The following is a 21,682-nucleotide window of genomic DNA, read 5'->3' on the forward strand; positions in this document are numbered from 1 at the left end:
TGGATTTTGCTTATGAAGCATGGAGTATGTTCCAATCACATTGGCCTTAGGCATGAAATAAATCAATGCCTGAATTTTTAAAATATGGATTTAATCCAAGCCAGACCTGGCCTAAAGCACTGTATAATCTAAGATTGAGTCGTACTGATGTTGGAGGCTGAATGTTTGAAAATGCAATCTATTAAAGGGTCTTATGTGTAGATGCACCTGAATAACCTCAGTAGTAAAGCCCCCATTAGTTGTAAATAATACCTTAATAAATAAAGCCTTTCTGTAAAAATTCATCATGTAAAACATTGGGTCAAAAGTTTGTTAGCTTCCAGTATGTGATATCTATTTACACATATTTTTAAAGGACAAACTGGTTTTTTTCTTTTTCTTTTTTCTTTTTTTAATGGAGAAGAAGCCTTCCTCATCTCAGATTTTTACTCAGTTATCCTATTTCTCTCAGATCTGTAATTTTTCATTCTTTCAGTCACTGGGTACCCATTCTGTGCCAAGATCATTTCAGTGGGAGACAACTATTCCTTGACACACTGTGGAACTTGCAGGCAATAGATAAATGAGCAAGAGGAGATATATATGTATATATATGAGCAATATAAAGAGAAATAAGATTAATGGGATAGAAAAGGATAGCACATAGTACTTTAGTTAGGGTTTTTGGATCCTGAGTGGAACAAAGTGAGTGGGGTGGAGAGGAGAAAATGAGAGATGAGAGAGGTAGCTCTGCTTAGTAATAATGTAAGGCCTGGGAAGGCCCCGGTCACATTACATATCTATGATGTCAAAGATTATATGCTGTATTAGTATGGGTGCTCTATTTATAAAGTTATATAGTTTCTCACACCAGTTTTTGTCCCATTAGTCTATCTTGAACTTCAAAGGCCTTGATTCTCAACTCAGGTTGGCCAACGACAGGTACTGGCGATGAGTCAGGTAGCAACCTCACACTGCTAGGAGGTAACTTGACTTTGTGGGCTATAAGAACTTCCACTTCTGTGGTCCGGATCCTCCTATCTGTTAACTAATGACTTTTAAAATCACTTGCAGGGCTGACTCTCTGATTACTAGGGTAGTAGGTATGGTGTCCCTTGATCATTGTGAGGTTCTCTGCAGTATATGAACTACCAAATATATAAATATATATATTTTACAAGTAAAGCCCTTTACCCAGCCTAGAAATCTATACTAGAAAGAAAAGAGAAAAATGAAAACAACACAGGCAAACTACTTTTGTTTAGATACAGCCAAATATTGTAGAATAGAATTGAAAACTTGATTTTGTCAAAATCAAAACTGAACATCCTGGATATATGGTACCTTGTATCATATCACTACGTCTGCTGGTTTGGGGCTTTGAAGAAATTTCAACTACATATGGTGAGTGTCAAGAGCACTAGACTAGGCATCAGAGCTGTGGTTTTAAGTTTCTGCTCTGTGAAAACCTGACACTACAACTTTAGCTAGTCAGTTAAACTCATATAATACTCTTACAGGATCAGATTTTTTTGTATCTATAATGGAAGTAAATATTAATCTTAAGGTTATGTGGAATTAGAAAAAATATATATATACACACTAAAATGCTTTATAGATCCAGAAGAAATATGCATTATATATAAATGCAATATATATATATAAGGATTATACATAAGTGGTCTTTTAGGTTTCCAATGGATATTTTTGGAAGCTGATATAATAGTCTTGAATTTATCCAGAAGAAAAAATGAATATACTTAAGAAACTTTGAGAATGAATCATATGAAGGCAGGCATTAGTGGTCAGAAATTAAAATGTATTTTATACATTTTTATACTATATGTAATTCTCATATAATTACAGAAATAGCATATTAATGAGATTAGAAATTACAGAAATTACAGAAATAGCATATTAATGAGATTAGAAAATCCCACTCATAATTTAATAATTTGTAAAGGTAGAGAATAGGGACTTCTAAACACAGTATTAGAGCAAGTAGATAACAATTTGTCAAAATAATTCAGTACTTCATCTCAAAATACTATATCAAGTGGCACCTGGCTGGCTCAGTCAGAGAGATTTTGGATCTTAGGGTTGTAAGTTCAAGTTCCACATTGGGTGTAGAGATTACTTTAAATAAAAAAATAAAATCTTTAAAAAATACATCAAAATAAATCCAGATATATTAAATATTTTTGGAAACTAAATTATAAAACATAGATAAATGCAGATAATTAGACCATCATAAGGTAAGAAAATTATTTTAAGCATATATATGTAGAATCTATAAAGGAGTATATGATTATAATTTTAAAATATTTAAGTAAAAAATTACATTAAACAAAAAATTAAACTCCTGTCATATATTGGATTATGTTCCCTCAGAATTCATATGTTGAAGCTGTAACCCCAGTCTTCCAGAATGGGACTGTATCTGGAAATAGAACCTTCCAAGAGATGATTAAGTTAAAATGAAGCCATTATGGTGGGCCCAAGTCCAATCTGACTGATATCCTTATAAGAGCAGGATATTAGGACAGAGGAAGAGACACCAGGGATGCATGTGCACAGAAAAAAAGGCCATGTGAAACCATTGAGAAAGCAGCTATCTGCAAGCCAAGAAGGGAGACCTCAGGAGAAAGCAAATCTGCCAACACTTTGATCATGGACTTCTGGTCTCCAGAACCGTTGTTTAGATAAATTTCTGTTGTATAAACCACCCAGTCTGTGGTAATTTATTGTGACAGCTTTAGCAAAATAATACAGCCCTCAAATTAGAAAAATTATTACACATGGAACATACTTATGGCTAATATTATTAATAAAATAATCACCAAATAATGTTTGTGATAGATTGTGAACAAAACCTCTAAGAAATATGACCAGTAGACATATGTTTTAATACACTAACAGGGGATCCCTGGTGGCTCAGCAGTTTGGCGCCTGCCTTAGGCCTGGGGCATGATCCTGGAGCCTTGGGATCGAGTCCCATGTTGGGCTCCTTGCATGGAGCCTGCTCCTCCCTCTGCCTGTATCTTTGCCTCTCTCTCTGTGTCTCTCATGAATAAATAAGTAAAATCTTTAAAAAAAAATACACTAACAAAAAATGAAATTGAAATGCCATTTTCAATTTATCAAATTGATAAATTGGTGAAGTTTGAGGACAGGTCATCTTTCAAATGCTGTTTGTGTGATGTTCTTTTGTCTTTCTCTTTTAGAATGTCACTGGTTAGTATATTTGAAACATTCTATCTCTAGGAATCTATTTTAAAGAAATAAATTAAGATAGGCAAAAGGATGCATGCTTGAAATTTTCCTTGTGATTTGTTTATATAGCAAAGACAAGACACATAAAAATAATTTATTAATAATTTAGCTCTTAAATCTTTGATAACATTACTAAAACAATCTTAGAATTGTGAGTAGGAGAGATTGAAAGTAAAAACAACTTTTTGTAGTTTTATTTTTTATAATTAAACTGCAGGTCTACTGAGGTAAAATTGACATATAAAGCTGTAAGATATCTAAAGTGTACATAGTGGTGACTTGACATACATATATATTGTGAAAGAATCTCCCATCTAGTTAATTAACACATCAATAACCTCACTTTTTGTGTGTGAGAACATTTAAGTTCTACTCTCTTAGCAATTTCAATTCTATAATACAGTGTGGTTTTTTTTAGAGAAGTATTGAAAATCTTTATTTGATAAGCCTGTGAAATATTATGCAGGTATCAAAACAAAATAAGATTATACGAATATATATATATATTCATATATATATGAATAATATTAAGATTATATTATTATAATCTTATTTTGTTTTGATACCTGCATAATATATATATATATATTTACCATAATATAAATAAATAAATATTTACCTACAGGCATTTCCAAGATACATTTTTAAGTAAAATAAAACAAGTTATGAATGATGTATAATGAATAATATGAATTTTTATAAAAATTAAGTGAGCAAAAATCAATACATGGATGTATATGTTGGTACATGCCTTTTATTTTTGGAAGGGGAAGTTGGTGACTGGGTGACTGGCACTGAGAGGGGCACTTGACAGGATGAGCACTGGGTGTTATATGCTGACAAATCAAACTCCAATAAAAAAATATACCAAAAAAAAGCTACAATACAGTGTTAACAAGGATAGTCACCATGTTTTATATTAGATTCTCAGATCTTATTTATCTTATAGCTGAAAGTCTGTACACTTTTACCAACTTCTCCCTACCTTCTCACCTTCTAGCCCCAGGCAACCATTCTATGCTCTGATTCTATGAATTTTATTTCTTTTTCTTTCTTTTTTTTCTTTTTAGATTTCACACATAAGTGATATCATGTAGTATTTGTCTTTTTCTCTCTGGCTTCTTTCACTTAGTGTAATGCCTTCAAGGTCCATCCCATGTATCACAAATGGCAGGATTTCCTCCTTTCTCATGGCTGAATTATATTCCATTGTATATAGAGATATACACCACATCTTCTTTATCCATTCATCCACTGATGGACACTTGGGTTGTTTCCAGATTTTGTCTATATAAATTATGCTGTGATGAACATGGAAGTGCAGATATCTTTTTAATATCCTGTTTCATTTCCTTGGATATATATCTAGAAGTGGAATCCTGGGTCATATGGTAGTTTTGTTTTTAAATTTTTGAGGAGCCTCCATACTGTTTTCTGTCATGGCTGCATGAATTTATATTCTTACCAATAGTTCACAAGGGTTCCCTTTAATCCACATTCCTGTCTATACCTTTTATCTCTTGTCTTCTTAATGATAGCATTCTAACAAGTGTGAAGTGATATCTCATTGTGGTTTTAATTTTCATTTCCCTGATTATTAATGATATTGAACATCTTTTTATTTACTTGTTAGCCATCTGAATGTCTTCTTTACAAAAATGTCTACTCAGTCCTTCTGTCCATTTTTAATAAGATTATTTTATTGCTGTTGAGTTGTATGAATTTTTATATATTTTTACTATTACCTCTTATCAGATATATGATATACAAATATTTTCTCCCATTTTGTAGGTTGCCTTTTCTTTTGTTGCGGGTTTCCCTTGCTCCCTTGCTGTGCAGATGCTTTTTAGTTTGATGTCATCCCACTCATTTATTTTTGTTTGAGTTGCCTTTGCATTTGGTGTCAAATCCAAAAAATTGCTGCCAAGACTAGTGTCAAGGAGCTTACCTCCTATGTTTTCTTCTAGCAGTTTTATGGTTTCAAGTCTTACATTTAAGTCTTTTAAATTTAACATTTTAAATGTTTAGCCTTATAAAAAGAGAGTCAATATATAGCATTTCTTATTTGACTTTTTGTATTTTTAAGAAGAGAAAAATGATATTAATGTATATTTTTATAATTCTTGGATAACTTTCGGATAACCAATTGCAAAATATTGCTAAATAAGTGGATATAATTTCCATATTGTTAGTGCAATCTAAAAGCAAAAATGCAGCACATATAGTACATGGAAGAATAAAGGAAAATGCAAAGAAGGAAATGTAAAACAAAATGGAATAAATAATATAAAAAGGAAAACTAAATATCAAGTGTGATAATTATATTTGCTAATAGAGAAAATTTTAAAGTAAAAAGAAAATCTAATTTTATGCTATTAATAAATTTCTAACCTTAAACAGAATGCAGAAAATCAAAAAAAAGCAGGGCCAAAAATTTATAAAGTAAACATAATTAATAAAGACAAGCAGAAGTGGCATTATTATAACAAAATTCAAAAAATATATTAACTATAACAAATTTTTAAAAATCAAATCTATATATCATAAAGACATAACAGTTAGAAAACACATTAAGTTCTACAAATGAAAACTTGAAAAATTGGAAGCAATTCACAAAACTCATTCAATTACATTGAAAGATCTTAATATGTTTATTTTTAAGTTTTAAAAAAAAGAAAAAATAAAAAGAAAAAAGTATCAAAAGATGTGAATGATATAATTAATTGGTTTGATTTGGTAAATATATATTTAGTATTGTATTATAATCAATGAATATATTTTATTTCCAAAACCTGAACTTACTAATATTCATAACTTGAGTTCTCTAGTTTAAATCCTCAATAAGATTCCAAAAAGATAAACTGAATAGGCTACATTCTCTAATTATAAATGTGATTCATCTGAAAAATAAGACAAATTTATTATTTATTTATTTATTTATTTAATTTATTTATTCATTCATGAAACACACACAGAGAGAGAGAGAGAGAGAGAGAGAGAGAGGCAGAGACACAGGCACAGGGAGAAGCAGGCTCCATGCAGGGAGCCTGACGTGGGACTCGATATTGTGTCTCCAGGATCACGCCCTGTACTGAAGGCGGTGATAAACTGCTAAGCCACCCGGGCTGCCCAAAAGGCAAATTTAAATGAAAATATCCAAACAGAAATTTTAAATAATCTTCCCTCAAGAGCAATTAGGAATTTTGAATCAAATACAAAATGAAGAACGTATCTGTAAACAAGTAGGGAAACATCACTGGTACTGCAGCATGGCAAGCCTTTTAATTATATACAAATTTTTACATTAAGAGATATTAATTAATGTTTTCATTACTAAACTAGAGCATAGTTTAAGCCTACAAGTCAAGAATTTAGGTAAAGTCTTTTTTAAGCATGCCTTAAGAAAGAGAAGGAAAGTAAAAAATAAAAATTAATTAAAAATAAATAAAATTAATTAGGTAGCAGAGAAACAGAATCCAAAAGCCATTTCTTTGAAAATTTCAATAAAATAAGTCCCTGTTAAGCAAAATTCACCAAAAAAGACAAACCTAAGAGTATAATATAAGCTTACTTGCTCTAATTTTACAAAACTAAAAAAATATTTAAAGAATCATGGAGATTTTTCTAGAAAAAAATATATTTTCAAAGTTGAATCAGTAAGCAGATTTTTTTTTAAAGCTTCAATAACCAATCAAAAACTTTTCAAAGTATTATTTCTTTAAAAGGCTAAAAACAGGGCAGCTCGGGTGTTTCAGTGGTTTTGCGCTGCCTATAGCCGGGGGTGTGATCCTGGAGACCTGGGACGGAGTCCCACATTAGGCTCTCTGCATGGAGCCTGCTTCTCCCTCTGCCTGTGTCTCTGCCAGCTCCCCTCTCTCTGTGTCTCTCATGAATAAATAAATAAAATCTTTTAAAAAAATAAAAAAATAAAAGGCTAAAAACATTCTTTCAAAATGTAAAAGGTTCAGATACTTCCTATACTATCTGTTCTAGAACTTTTAAAACAAAATGATTTTCTAGTTAATTTTACAAATTAACTAGAAATTTTATAAATTTTTTAAATTTATAAATTTCATAAAACTGCATAAGCCTAATACTAGACATACAAGATAAGCAAAAAATCTTAAAAGGAGGATGCTAAAATTGTGTTTTCCTAATACACTGCATTGACAATTACCTAGGTCCAAGAGTTTTTAATAAAAAGTGGATTTAGTGCTAAATAATTTTGAAATACACATCCTCTTGAAGAAATTAGCATTACATTATCACATTAAGGATTGTATAGTTGTGTGAGAGTTATCATTAACTCAGCATATCCTAAAATTATTCAAGCATTAAACACTTTTTTACATCATTAATATTTAAATGTGTTAATATGCTTCTAATGTTTGATTCATAATAGGTCTTCAGTAAACATTTTTATTCCTGTTTTTCTCTTTTCTCCTAATTGTGAGATTTTGTGGCTTCATCAGTAGATGCCACAGATCTTGATCATAAACATTCAGGCTTTTCCCGATGGAATGTTGACAGAGCTGAACATATTTCACATTATCATTCTTGACAATGCAGAAGTAAAGGTACAGGGGACAGAAAGGAGATGAAGAGAGTTTGGAGACATCAAAGGAAAGGAGGAAGCTCTAGGGTCGTCATTTTACAAGGTGGGGAAACACAATATGATTTATGTTAGCGGAATGAGAAATGGAGGTATTGATGCGACATTTGAGGAACCCAGAAAAGGGATCTCACTATGTATAATTACATAGGATGAGAGACATCATTCCTAACCTATCAGAGAAGACACTCAATAGACATTGCTTCAAAGCTGATAAGTCAAGGACATGGTATGTGCATATTATCTAAAGATGTGGAAGTAATGGTCAGAGAAATCAATGACCCAAACTTCTGAGAAGTTATTGCCTTTGAGGAATGAATAGAGGTTGAAGTTGGGCTGCAGGACTGGTACTTTCCATTTTAAATCATTCTGCATCATTTGCTTTTTATAAAAACGTTGTACATGTTTTGGTGTGTTAAAACTTTTCTAACAGAGATGTCCAAAATTTATTTTTAGCAAAATTAGCAAGAGATAATAATTTAGAGTATAGGTTAATACAGGCATAACATGACTGTTCAAAACTGATAAAATTCAATTTAAACTTGGTTCCACCAGTTACTGAGACTTGTTAGCTTGAATAAGTCACTAAAAATCTCTAAACTGTGCTTTCTTCTTCTAAAAATATCAGTAATTATACCTAACACATAATGCTATTCTGATATTTGCATTGAAATAACATGTCTCAAGCAAACATAAGGAGAGTGCTTAATATTGTTATACTGAATAGTTGTTATAAAATTATTAAAAATTATTACTATTCTTGAGAATATGTTATAGTCACTGTATTCATTCAATCTCCCTTTATGTGTGACTATATAAATCTGTAGTATTTAAGTGGTGATTTCTTAAATGCTAATGGTGACAAAAGTTCTTCTAGTTGTTTTTAAGAATTTCAGAGGGTTTGTTTTTATTACCTGCTTTAGAGGCATCATGATATAATGGAAAAAATCAGCATTAGTCTACCTGTCTTCACCTTGGGCATGTCAATTAATCCAATTTAAGTCACTCCATTTATAAAATGACATTGCTGGAGATTTACCTGTCTGAAAGTTATATTGAAGCAGATGTTCCTTTAAGGTGCTGGTCACTTCCAGAGGCTATGGCTGTAGAATAAGGAGCAATGTTGGGATCCCACATGTCAGTCAATGTCTTACCTCTAAATGTTTGGCCCTGGCGCTGAGGGAGTTTTTTTGACCTTTGAAATGAAGTTTGGTTTCTTAGTAAAAAATTAATAATGTGCTTTCTGAGGCATAAAAAGCCTGCTTACTTCTGTCAGATGAAGTTACTCATCCAAAATATCAGGGTTCCTCTTAGCAAATTCAATTCCCCACTAAATTATACCCTCATATGCCATATTACTGAGTTTAGTATATTTAATTCCACTGCCAAAGTAATGGTTATGCATTAAAAAAATGCTTCCTTTTCACTGACTTCCAATACTTTTATGAAAAAAGATCATTTAATCAACTTTCATGCCAATTTTGATTTTTCAAATTACTCAAGAGTATATTGGATAGGATTCTGTTTAGAAATTTACTTGCAAAAAAAGTTAGTTTTCAGGATATTGCTACAAAAAGCTTTGAAAAATAAAGAGGACATGGGAGACAGGATAAGGACCTTGAATTTAAATTACAGCTCTACAAAGAAAATTCTTGACAAGTATACTCACTCACCCACCTTATAAATATTTGTTGTGGGTAAGACTGATACCAGGATGACAAAAATAATTCCTGCTCTCAAGTTAGCACAGCAGCAGCAGGTCTGATGTAGGCCTGCTGGAAACAAAGCATGTTGATTTTTCTTTTAAAAAATAGTACAATATGAGATAATGTTGCATCATTAATTCAAATAAAATTACACAATATACATTTAGAGGAAATTTCCTCTGCTCTCCCTCCCCAAACTTTCCATCTCCAGTTTTTTCCACTCATATTTATAGGACTGGTATGTAATGGAAAGATAAAAAGACAGCAAACTATTTTGTTTGTACTAGTTGATCCTTCCACTGTTTAAGGCTATTGCATTTTTGAGCTGGACCCTCTTGTTAGACTTAGACTCCTGGAAACTCCTCAAACAAACCTCTTGTTGGGAGTGTCCTGATTACGTGATCTGTTTGTTGTAAAGGCTGCTAACAATTATGGTACAACTTCAAGACTCCACAGGGGTGGTCTTTATCATTAAGTCTGCCTTTCTAAGGAGGCCCAAGCCCCTCATACAGCCATTGGAGGAAGGAAAATACAATAATTATAAAGCTGATGATGGAAGACTGCTGAACCTACTATATCTCCTCAGAGAAGTGCCAGGAAGCCAGCAGAGAGGAAATGTTCAGAAACAAAGGACTATCTGGCAGGTTGTGGCAGTGTCAGTCCCCTGCCCAGAAGCCCTTAGTCCCTGTGATGAGTGCCAGACAGATCACCCAAGAACTATGCCATCATTAAACCCATCACCTCTGCATTCCTATTATAACACCTAAGCTTACTGCAGACTTTAAATTCAACTTTCAAATGCATTTTATGATCACATCATATGCATCCATCTGGAGAAGCTTACATATATTAAAATATGGGGAGTACTGTATTAACAGTATTTTTTAATCCACTGAATTTATAGAAGGACAATGAAGCATGTTAATATTAATTTTATTACTTTACCATCATGGTCACTTCAAGTGTCACACACAATGCACATACAATGAACGGTAAATGAGCTAATAATCCAAAATTCGAATCTTCCAAAATCATTTGCCACTATACATTTCTGTATCAATTATTATAGTCCAAAACAAAGGAAGAGCTTAAAATGAAATCTTTCTCTACATATTCTGATTCTATCCTAAGATCTTCATTAGGGTCATGTTTGAAGGAAGCCAAGATAAAATTTAATTTTTTAACAGGACTCTCTTCCTCTTGACAAATATCTCAGTTTAGAAATCACTTTATACATAGCCATTAGATTATCAGGACAATTGTTCCACTAAAAATACAGTGAATATATCAAAGGGTACAAGGCAAAATTAAACAGAATGAGTAGATAATATAAGGGATTTGTATAAATAATATAATAATATAAGGAAGAATTAAAATGTTTGGATTAATTATGTACATTTTCTATAATTTGTTTAATGATATTTGCTATTAGGTACATTATTTAATACCTAGGGTCAAACACAAAGACATATTTTGAAAGGAAAAAAAATACACATTTAAAATGCCTTTGATTAAAATCTGTTTACAGAATTTCCAGAAATCAAAAATATTGCTTCAAGTCATCATTTTTCTAGAGCTGTGTTTCCTTGCCTGGCCAGTAGTTGGGTTGTAGCAAATGATCACTTGTAGTACAATTTTCCTTCCTCATTCTTGCAGACACCACTGTTCCTTCTGTCTTGGTTCTGAAGCTTCTATGTTTTGAAACACAATTTTTCTTTAAAGTGAAAAGTACTGCAATACTTAGGAAAATGGACACTGTGCCCAGCATCACAGTTAGTCCCAGATATATGTGTCTAAAAGGAGAGAGAAGCTTGGTCATAATTATTGCAACTATCAAAATGGGAATGGAAGGTAATGATATTCAATACATATCAATATCAAGAAAACTAATCTATCAATGAAACCATCACGAAGATGTTTTTCTTAAGAACAAATTCAGTGGCTATAAAAGACCTTTCTATGAACATCAGACAGACTATTGAAGGCAGTGTGCAAATATAAAGCGATCTCTTAGTGGTGCCATAATTTTTGGTTACTACTAATTGCATAATCAGTTCCATCTTCTCTGTAAATTATTCCCTTAGACTGGGTGACCATATGCCTATTTGCCCAGAACAGTCCTAGCTTATGCTGGTGTTGTCCCAGTATACTTCTTAATAGTGCTCCTTTTCAGTCTCAACAGCATCCAGGTTGAATGATAAATTATGTGGTTACCCTACCCTTGAAACTTGCCCAAATGCACTTCTACAAAAAACTGCAAGAAGCAATGTTAAGGGAGAATCAGAGCTCTTGGTGGAGCAGAATAACTTAAGAATAAACCAGAGGTTTAAATCACTTTCTTCAATAAGCACCCTGTAGTTCCACATTCTATCATAAAAGAGAAAGGTATGGAAGGACAGGTTGAATGATTTATTCTGGTCACCTTGTACACATATTCAGTCTCTGATGAAATACATTGTCTTTACATTAAAATAATGCAGCCTTAGCAAATGTGAGCAAAGCACAAATTCTACTCACAGATCAAGTCCCTTTCACAGACCAAAATAAATTTCTCACATAACATCAAAGCCTATTAAATCAAACAAACTTATTTAAGATGGTTGGCTCAATTCACATCCAATGTCCAACTTACACAGTTCAGTACCAAGTTTATCCCTCCAGAAAATGCTCAGATTGTAAATCTAAAAAAATCCTTCCTGCTTTTAAGCCATTGAAGCACTGCTTTAAGCAATAAGGGGACTAAATGTTTGATGAACTGAACTGAATGATACCATAGTGAAAAAGCCATGCCCCTCAGCCCCATACACACTCATATACACAGAAAAAACCTTTTACTTTTATGCATCTCAAGTACTGGAATAATTGAACATCAGTTTGGCAATAAAAGCTGGACAGATTTAGAGCCAAATCCAACTCTTGCCCAGGGGGATTATATCTGACGTAAATGGGACAGTTTGGCTCAGTTTGAAAAAGAATAGAATTAAACCCAAAATGTGACCTAAATTTAAATGCTTCTGAGCTTCAGAGAATTACCCACTTGTGTGCATAAACTTGAAAAATTCTACTGTATTCTGGAATCTTTTGTGAATTTTTTAAAATGATTACTCATTGAAAATGGGAGTTAAGATTAGGAATGGGGAAAAATGAAAAGTCTAGCCAAATAAATAATAATAAAATTATTCTATAAAAAAGAACATGCTTCTTGGTTAGATCATCCTTTTGCAGTGAGAAATGGTTACTGCTAATTTCATTGTGCAAACTTAGAATGCTGTATTAGTGAGATGCTACGAGTTTGATCCCATACCTGAAAGCATTTGAATCATACAATCTGCAGGAGCCTCTACTTCCACATCTTTTAAATCCCCATTTGAGGCAAGAAGTGTCAATCAAAATTCCAAAATACATGGGAGCTGGGATTCCTGCTGTGAGAAAAACAAATAATTGCTACTGAAAATATATACACATCTTTTTGTTTATCCTATAATGAGTAAGTCTCTGGAACTACTTTCAACCTAAAAAATACTGCTTTGGAGATAATAGGTACCTGCAGGAGATCAGAATATTCTACTTCATATTTCTCTGACTTAAAGGTTATTTTTTGAAACAGAAGGCATAGGAGAAGTTCTGGAGATGGAGCACAAGTATCCTTTTTGTAAGGGAGATTTACATTTATAACAGAGATATCTCCATTTGTAACAGTGCCTATCTTTCTGTACCAAGAAAAGACAGATGATTCTTAATCCCAAGAGGCTTTTATCAAAAGGAGAAGGCACCAACCTAAATCTCCATAACAAATCTAACCCTTGTTTACCCTGCTTTTCCTGGTAATTTTCCCATTACTTAAAAATGGGTTTTACTTATTTTATGCTGTTATCATTTTTCTATTGTGCTGAAAATAATGGTTTCTAATATTAACATAATATCTTATTTGCTTTATCTTAAAATACATAACAGTTACAACATAACAATACCAATGTTAGTGTTAAAGATAAGACTACAGAATGTAGTGAAGTTATGTGGATTTGGTAATGATCCCGTCCTTTTAAATCTAACTGGTTTTCTGTATGGTTATGCCTCCAATATGCTACATGGCTAGTTTCAGTTTAAGAATGTTTTAGTTTCTTTTCAATGTTTTCTTAATTATATAAAAATTTTGCAGGATTTCATCTTTTTAAAGAGATTTATTTATTTATTTATTTATTTATTTATTTATTTATTTGAAAGAGAGAGAAAATGAGCATGTATGTGTGAGAGGCAGGGAAAGGCAGTGAGAGAGGGAGAGAATCTCAAGCAGACTCCCTGCCCAGCTTGAAGCCTGACACAGGGCTCAATGAATGTACCCTGAGATCAAGACCTGAAAAAGCTTTGCATGATTTCAAATTAAAAATTAAATCAGAGTTAAGTTACAAACTCTACTTTCCATACCGTCCTCTCTTACTTTTTACCTTCCAAGTAACCACTACTGCCACCATCACCACCACCATCACTATCACTACCACCACTACCATCATCATCATCAATTTTTAGTTTATAATTCTGTTGTGGTTTTTTTTTAAGATTTTATTTATTTATTAGTGACAGAAACAGAGTGAGAGAGAGAGAGAGGCAGAGACATAGGCAGAGGGAGAAGCAGCCTCCATGCAGGGAGACTGATGTGGGATTCGATCCTGCGACTCCAGGATCATGCCTGAGCAGAAGGCAGATGCTCAACCACTGAGCCACCCAGGCATCCCTCTTTTTTAAAATATCAGCAAATACCTTTGCATGTGTGTGTAATATTTCTACCTCTCCATACTGCTCATATCAAATGCATCATACCATGAATATTGTTCTACATTTTGCTTCATTTCATTTAAGAGTGTATCCTAGAGATCCCTTGGTTTTATAGACTATTGTGTCCTCTCAAAATTTATATGCTGAAGTCCTAACCCTAAAACAACTGCACTTGAGTGATAGAGTTATGAAGGAGATAATAAGGTTATATGAAGTCATAAGGAACTTAATTTACCAGGACTGCTGTCCTAATCAGAAGATGAAAAAAAATGCCAAAGCTCCCTTTCTCTCCCTGTGTACACAGAGGAAATCCTTGTGAGGACACAGTGAAAGGGCAGCTGTCTACAAACCAGGAAAAGAGGTCTTAGAGGTTTCACTAGGTACCAAGCCTGCTGGCACCTTGATCTTGAACTTCCCAGGCTTCAGAATTGAAAAAAAAAAAATTCTGTTAAATCGTTCAGCCTGTAGTATTCTATTACAGCAGCCAGGGCTGACCACATCTGTTAACATTAGATGGATATTTTTTCCCCATTCATTCTTACAGTTGCAAAGGATTCCATTATGTGGGTTTACCATAGTTTATTCAAATATCTCGTATCGATGGACAACTAGACTGCAGTCTTGCTATTATGTATAATGCCACAATAATTAGACACCATAAAATTTGACTAATTCATAGTTTTGTGAGTAAGTTTTTGGTTTCAATTCCTAGAAGTGAGGTCGCTAGATCAAAAGATAAATCCACATGTAGTTTATTAGTTACAATCACATACCCTCCATTGATGGTTGAGACCATGGAGAAATGGTACCATTTTCTCAATAGCAAATGTGTATCTATTGTCCTATACATTGCAAACAAACATTTGGTGATTTGAAAATCTGATAAGCAAAAAACATTATCTCAGTGTAATTTTAATTTGTGCTATCCTTATTTGGGAGAGTTTGACTATCTTCATATATTAAGAGGCATGTACATTTTTTCCAAGAAATGGCTGTTTGTATCTTTTACCCATTTTTCCTTGTGGGTCTTTTTGTTCTCAATGCTTAGGGGCTGTCTTTATGATGGGGATATTATAGATTGTCTGTTACAGAAATTGCAAAAAATAATTGTTCTCAGTTTATCATTTACCTTTTGATTTTTCTTATATTTTTGCCATTTTCAAGTATATTTTTTACTTTTATGGAATCAATTTTATGAATCATTGCTTTTTTAATATTTTTTTTATTTAAGTAGGCTCCGTGCCCAACATGAAGCCTGAACTCAAAACCCTGAGATCGAGTCACATGTTTTACCAACAAGCCAACCAGGTGTCCTGATGAATAATTTCTTTAACTTGAAATCTTCTTTATAGTGTAGGTTACGTCTATATGTCTGAAAGGAGGTAGATTTAGAAACCAATTCCAGCCAGGGATATAGTTCAGGCTCAATAATCTGACATTTTTCTAGATAATCTCTGTTTTTATGTTGTAGAATTAAAGCCAGTCATGATGGCAGAACTTTCCATATTTGCTGCTTCCTCAATTTCATCAGGATTAGGTTGTTTCTTTGTATTAAACCATTTTATATCAAGATCTACTCATTTCAGATTCTTTTTTAAGATATGAGTTTGTTTTCTTTCCTGGCGGTTCTTTTCTAATAAATTACAGAGGAATATTTGTGATTGCTTTGCTTTCTTCCTTAGAATATAAACTTCATATGAACAGAAAATTTATCTGACTCATTAACTCTACTTTCTATGGGTTTTAATTAATGCATATTACAAAATCTATTAGTTACGAAAAAAAATCCAATTACATTTAAAAAATTGTCAGTTGAAAGCCATACTGTTTTGATTGCATGAGTGATCTACCAAATGATCTTTCCCAACATTGAGAGTAGCTTAAAAGAATTCCTTCCATTTTAATAACTGAAAAAATTATATTAGGCTTCAGCCTTTCTTACTGGTTTATTTCTTGTTTTTCTCTCAGGCGAAAAGGCTCTTTCATAACAAGAATAAACTTTAGGCAAGGAAGGAAGGAAGGAAGGAAGGAAGGAAGGAAGGAAGGAAGGAAGGAAGGAAGAAAATAAATAGGGACCTAACCACCTATATTATTTAGTTATGCATGATAATTCTGTAAAAATACTTAGGAAAGTACTCAAAATACATTTGTCATAACTACCATAATTAAAACATATATTATACTTACCAAGAACTCTTATTGCTAAGGTGTAGATACCCAGGGCAAAAGACTTAAGTTGTGGCTTAATGCACCTAAAAACAACAAAAGCATTATAAAGAAAATATAGTCCATTAAAGCAAATACTAATGTTAGTGATAATCTGCTTACCACATATGAAATAAGGCTAGAATTCAAGTAGTATTTATGGAGAACCCATAGTGTCCTAGCATAGTGAGGGCAAATTATGTAAATCCATGTGCCATTACATGCAATGCATCAAAGAGCTGATAGTTAATATTTCCAAAACGTTAATCACCTTTACATGACATATTTAAATGGTATTGGATAAAGTAAAATTATAAGTTTAATGAGAAAAATAGCAAAAGACTCAAAGAAAAAAATTATAAGAAATTTGAGGCAACAATAAGGGATCAATAACCTATAATTAATTTTTGTGGCTTTTGGCCTAAAAGCACAGGACCATATTGATCTGAGTTGATACAATCACAATTGCTGTGGAATGCTAAGTGTTTCTGCTAAATAGTGGGGACCTGAATTACCAGCTAAGTGCAAGAATACCTAAAATAATATTATCTTTAATAAGTATAGCTTTAACTGATTAGCCTGTCAATTTTTATGATAAGAATCATGATGATATTATATTAACTATTGAGTGTTAACCATGCTATTTCTTTCACCTTTTATACTGGGTCAAGTATAAGTTTTAACCATGGTACTAATTTTTTTATATGTATAATATCATTTAATCTCTCCTTTAAAAGAAGCAAAACCCACAACTTTTCTCTTTCAATGTAAAGGACATCTTCTGACATCAAAACACAACATGGTTCATTTGAGGGGCTTGTGGTGAAGAAAACCCTTCCTCTTGGCGTAGGTGACTACTTGACCCAGTATAAGATACGGAAGAAATAGCAACCCATGGAGAACAATCCTGGTCTGAGAACTCTGTGGCAATGCTCTCCAATATCATGTTCCCATTTGAAAAGACAATATCTCATGTTTTCCTTAAGCCCTTTTGAAAGGCTCTAAAACATATTTGTGGAGTTACTCCTACTTTATCGTTCCTAATAAATTTCCATAATATACTGTGGAAAATCATAAATGTATACAACACTTTTGATTAGTTTCATTTTAAAATAACATTATACTCATCCTTCAATATATGAATTAAAAACTACTAATCCATCTCTTAAAGATTGATTTCCAATAAAATTTGACTTTTATGTTTAATAATTTTATCAAAATTGGTCATATTCTTAGGTTATTATTATCAATTATAATAATATTTGCAAGGCTAATCTCATTAGGAAGAAAATTTTATCACTAAAAGTACTAGTTATAAAACTACTATTTTAAAGTTTGAACTTACATCCTTTTTTATAGAGATTTATGATAGATAACAAAAATTGTTCAAACATTATAATAGAGGAGAAGGCTATAGGGAAGTTGAGTGAAGATATAAGCATAAGGAGAAGAAAGAAATATGTAACATATTTACTGTAAAAGATTTTTTTGTGTATAATTTTAAATTAGGTGATATTGGTTATCTAATCTATTTTCGAGATGCTTACTAATTACATTCAAAGGAGTGATCTACATTTAAAATCACTATATTTTTAAATGTAAATACTTATCTGGAAATCAATGCTTACTTACTATTAAGCTTAAGATAAATTTTTAGATGTCCACTTAACAATATGCAAAAAGGGTACACAGTTTAAAAAATTATTTTAGAGTTTTATAAGCAAAACACTTGGAGTCATTAACATATATTCATGGATTAGAGAACTCAATTGATTCAAAATTTATGAACAACCCCCATACACCCCCACATGTAGATAATTCCAGTCAGAACAAGAAAAATAACCTATATATTAAAATAATAAATGTGAAACATTGTGATATTTGATGGGTCTTTATTTTTTTTTAATTTTTATTTATTTATGATAGTCACAGAGAGAGAGAGAGAGAGAGAGAGAGAGAGAGGCAGGCAGAGACACAGGCAGAGGGAGAAGCAAGCTCCATGCACCGGGAACCCGACGTGGGATTCGATCCCGGGTCTCCAGGATCGCGCCCTGGGCCAAAGGCAAGCGCTAAACCGCTGCGCCACCCAGGGATCCCTTGATGGGTCTTTAAACTATCTTAATTTTTATCACCCATAATTCAGTGAAATCATGCTTAATCTAAAACATATTTAGCCTAGGGGCACCTGGCTAGCTCACTTGGTGAGCATGTGACTCTTGATCTCAGGGTTATAAGTTCAAGTTCCCCATTGGGTGTGGAGAATACTTAAAATCTTAAAAAAAAAAATAGCACATTTAGTCTACACTGGTTAATATAATTACCACAATTAGAAATAGGATATTTTTTGAGTGGCTATGGTGATGTTGGCACCAATATTGCTTTCTAGACCAATGATTTACAAAAACTTTTAACTAGAAAAACTTCTATTCAAGCATATTCTTTGCATAAAAACCCAAAGTGGGAAGAGTATAAAACTAGAACTAGGATATGGGTCAAGTTCCCTGAGAAAACTATAAGGAATTGCAATTCTATAGAACAGAATTTGAAATCAATGTTCTAGATTATTATTATAGGACATCATATATTAAAAGTGGGGCAAGGAGAATCAGTGTTCACCTCAGAAGCAGCATGTATCCAGGTATGCCACCTAGAGATAAAGTATAGGATGTGATGACTGAAATGACAAGGAAATACAGAAACATTTTGGGACATCCATTATCTTTTTGACACCTGCCCACCATGCCTGAGGAATTTCCTGACTTTGAGGCTGCAATCTCCACACAGGTGCAATTATAAAATATCTGTAACACAATAGAAAAAAATTCCAAGTATTGAGTTAACATTTAAGCAAAATTGAAAATATTTATTTAAAAGACTTCACAACATAGTATACATGCATTACATAAACAATAAGGTAAGTATTCTCTTATTTCTCTGTATTAGAGTATAGCAAGCAAAGTGAAATGTATATAAATCACATTTTCTTATCCAAACAGCAGATGTTCAAACTACTGACCCTACTGAAAAATCTTCCAGTAAATCCAATCATACCTTATCTCCTTCTCTGCCACTTCCAAGTCTAATCTACCATTATTTCTTGCTTTATTACAGTGATCTCCTTATCCCCAACTTATTTCCACTCTTATCCTGCTATCATTTGTTACCCACATAGTAAGCAAAGTAAGCCTTTAAAAATGGCAGTTACTATTGTCAGCCTTCCAATAGCTTCTTATTACACTTGTATAAAATCCAAAATCCTTATAGCAGCTTACACACTATGATGGAGCTCCTGGATCCCACTCTGATCTCACCACTCAATGATCTTCCTCCCCTCCCTTTGCTTCATCTACACACATGGGTTTCTATTGTGCCCTTGCCAACCCTTGAACATGGTACGTTTACCCATGCCTTATAACCTTTCTGCTTTCTCTGCTGGGCAGCTCTTCTAGATAGCTATAAGGTTGGTGCACACACCCCAGGTCTCTGCTCAGTTCATTAAAGAGGGCTTCCATGATCACTCATTCAAAAAAATACCCCCATCTCTCTATCCTTTACCCTAACCTATCTTTTCCTTACAGTGCTTATCACTACTCATTAGAATACTACAGAATCATTTTTTTAAAACTATATATCCCCACTAGAATGAAACCTCTGGCAGAAATTGTCTTTCTTATCATTGTACACATAGGGCCTAAAGTGGGTCCTCTGTTAGGTACTCACTAAAAATTTCTTAAATAAATGGGCATAATTTGAGAATATGACTTTATAATGGTAGTTAGCAAAGAAAAATCCTGAATAATATACCTCAACTAAATCTTGGACAGAGAGACAACTTTTATAATCCTTTATTTGTTAATTTTTGTAAATTTCATGGACAATTGTATATATAAAATGAGTTGTCACTTTTATCACAAAACAGTTTATGAATTTTTAGATAAACAATGGAATAAAGCTGGCATTTCCTTTACAAGGAAGAGTAGCAATGTTGATTTTTTTTTTAATTCTCAGGTAAAAAGTTTTTGAACCATGACTTTACCTCTTACTAGATATGTGAGTTTAGGCATCTCAATGCCTCAGTTCTCACATGAGGAAAATAAGTAAAGCAATACCCAATTACTTGAAGACCATGATATTTAAATCCATTTTTAAAGCACCTCTTTTAGTTCCTGGCATGAATGGATTTGATAAATAGAAGTTCTAATTAAGGAGAACATTCAAGCAGTTTGGACAAAAGTGTAGTGGCTAAAAGAAAAGAAAGAAAGAGGAGGGGAAGGGGAGATGAAAGAAAGAAAAAAAGAAAAGAAAAGAAAAGAAAAGAAAAGAAAAGAAAAGAAAAGGAAAGGAAAGGAAGGAAGGAAGGAAGAAAAAGTAGAAAGAAAGAAAGAAAGAAAGAAAGAAAAAAAGAAAGAAAGAAAGAAAGAAAGAAAAAGAAAGAAAGAAAGAAAGAAGAAAAAAGAGAAAGGAGGAAGGATGGAGGGATGGAGAGATGAGGAAGGAAGGAAGGAAGGAAGGAAGGAAGGGAGGGAGGGAAAGGGGAATGGAGGTCAAAAACTCAGATTTCAGTTGGGTAGGTTGTCCTATTCACTGCTGCTGGAAGCAAATCCTTTCTACTCTGAATAAAATGTCAAAAATAACAATAAACAGAGAGAAAATCAACATGTTACTCTGCATCTACAGAAGTCTTTGCCTAAGTATTCTTATCTAGTTGATAAGCCTGTGTAAATAGATGTGTGGGTTAATTTTCAGCCCTCTAGGACTGTCAAATACAGGCAGATTTCATCAGCACATGTAGACAGCAGTCTGTTAGCCATATATACAGAGAGTAAAAGAAACAGTCTGTTTGGGACAGAAATGTAAAGGTATGACTGTAGAAATGAGTCTTTTATTGATTTAATAATATCCATATCCTTTACAAATGATTTCTTAGCTTTATTTCCAACCTCATCTCCCTCATCCACCCTATAGAACCCTTTCATTCCAGCCACCTACTCTTTTCATTATTACCCACACAGGCTTGATTGATTTCTCAGGCACAGTGTTTAGAACTATCAATCTCCTCAAAATTGAGTTTGTGATCCCTGGGTATAGACTTCTTGGGCTAGAGTTTTCTAACACTGGCCTCCATATGTCCTGT

The 21,682-nt window shown here is 33.0% G+C and overlaps 2 protein-coding genes across 10 annotated transcripts in view; both read right to left on the minus strand.

The window, feature by feature from the left end:
- SLCO1B3 (solute carrier organic anion transporter family member 1B3) overlaps positions 1-9,042 on the minus strand; it is an 86,323-nt gene extending 77,281 nt beyond the window's left edge. For 2 of the 5 annotated variants that reach the window (XM_072765868.1, XM_072765869.1), the window contains exon 1: positions 8,904-9,036. The gene's annotated coding sequence lies outside the window, so the exon portion shown is untranslated. Of the gene's footprint in view, positions 1-8,903 lie in introns of all 5 variants that reach the window. The other 3 variants (XM_072765867.1, XM_025995136.2, XM_025995139.2) reach the window with 2 other exon arrangements.
- Positions 9,043-10,486: 1,444 nt separating this feature from the next.
- SLCO1C1 (solute carrier organic anion transporter family member 1C1) overlaps positions 10,487-21,682 on the minus strand; it is a 57,704-nt gene continuing 46,508 nt past the window's right edge. For 3 of the 5 annotated variants that reach the window (XM_072765872.1, XM_072765871.1, XM_072765873.1), the window contains 4 exons: positions 19,165-19,349; positions 16,531-16,595; positions 12,875-12,989; positions 10,487-11,363 (listed from right to left, as the gene is read on the minus strand). In XM_072765872.1, coding sequence (XP_072621973.1) covers positions 11,141-11,363; positions 12,875-12,989; positions 16,531-16,595; positions 19,165-19,349 — 588 coding nt within the window. In that variant the 3' untranslated portion in view covers positions 10,487-11,140. Of the gene's footprint in view, positions 11,364-12,874; positions 12,993-16,530; positions 16,596-19,164; positions 19,350-21,682 lie in introns of all 5 variants that reach the window. The other 2 variants (XM_025995133.2, XM_025995135.2) reach the window with 1 other exon arrangement.

The sequence above is a fragment of the Vulpes vulpes genome, chromosome 8 (assembly GCF_048418805.1).
Source record: "Vulpes vulpes isolate BD-2025 chromosome 8, VulVul3, whole genome shotgun sequence".
Lineage (NCBI taxonomy): Eukaryota > Metazoa > Chordata > Mammalia > Carnivora > Canidae > Vulpes > Vulpes vulpes.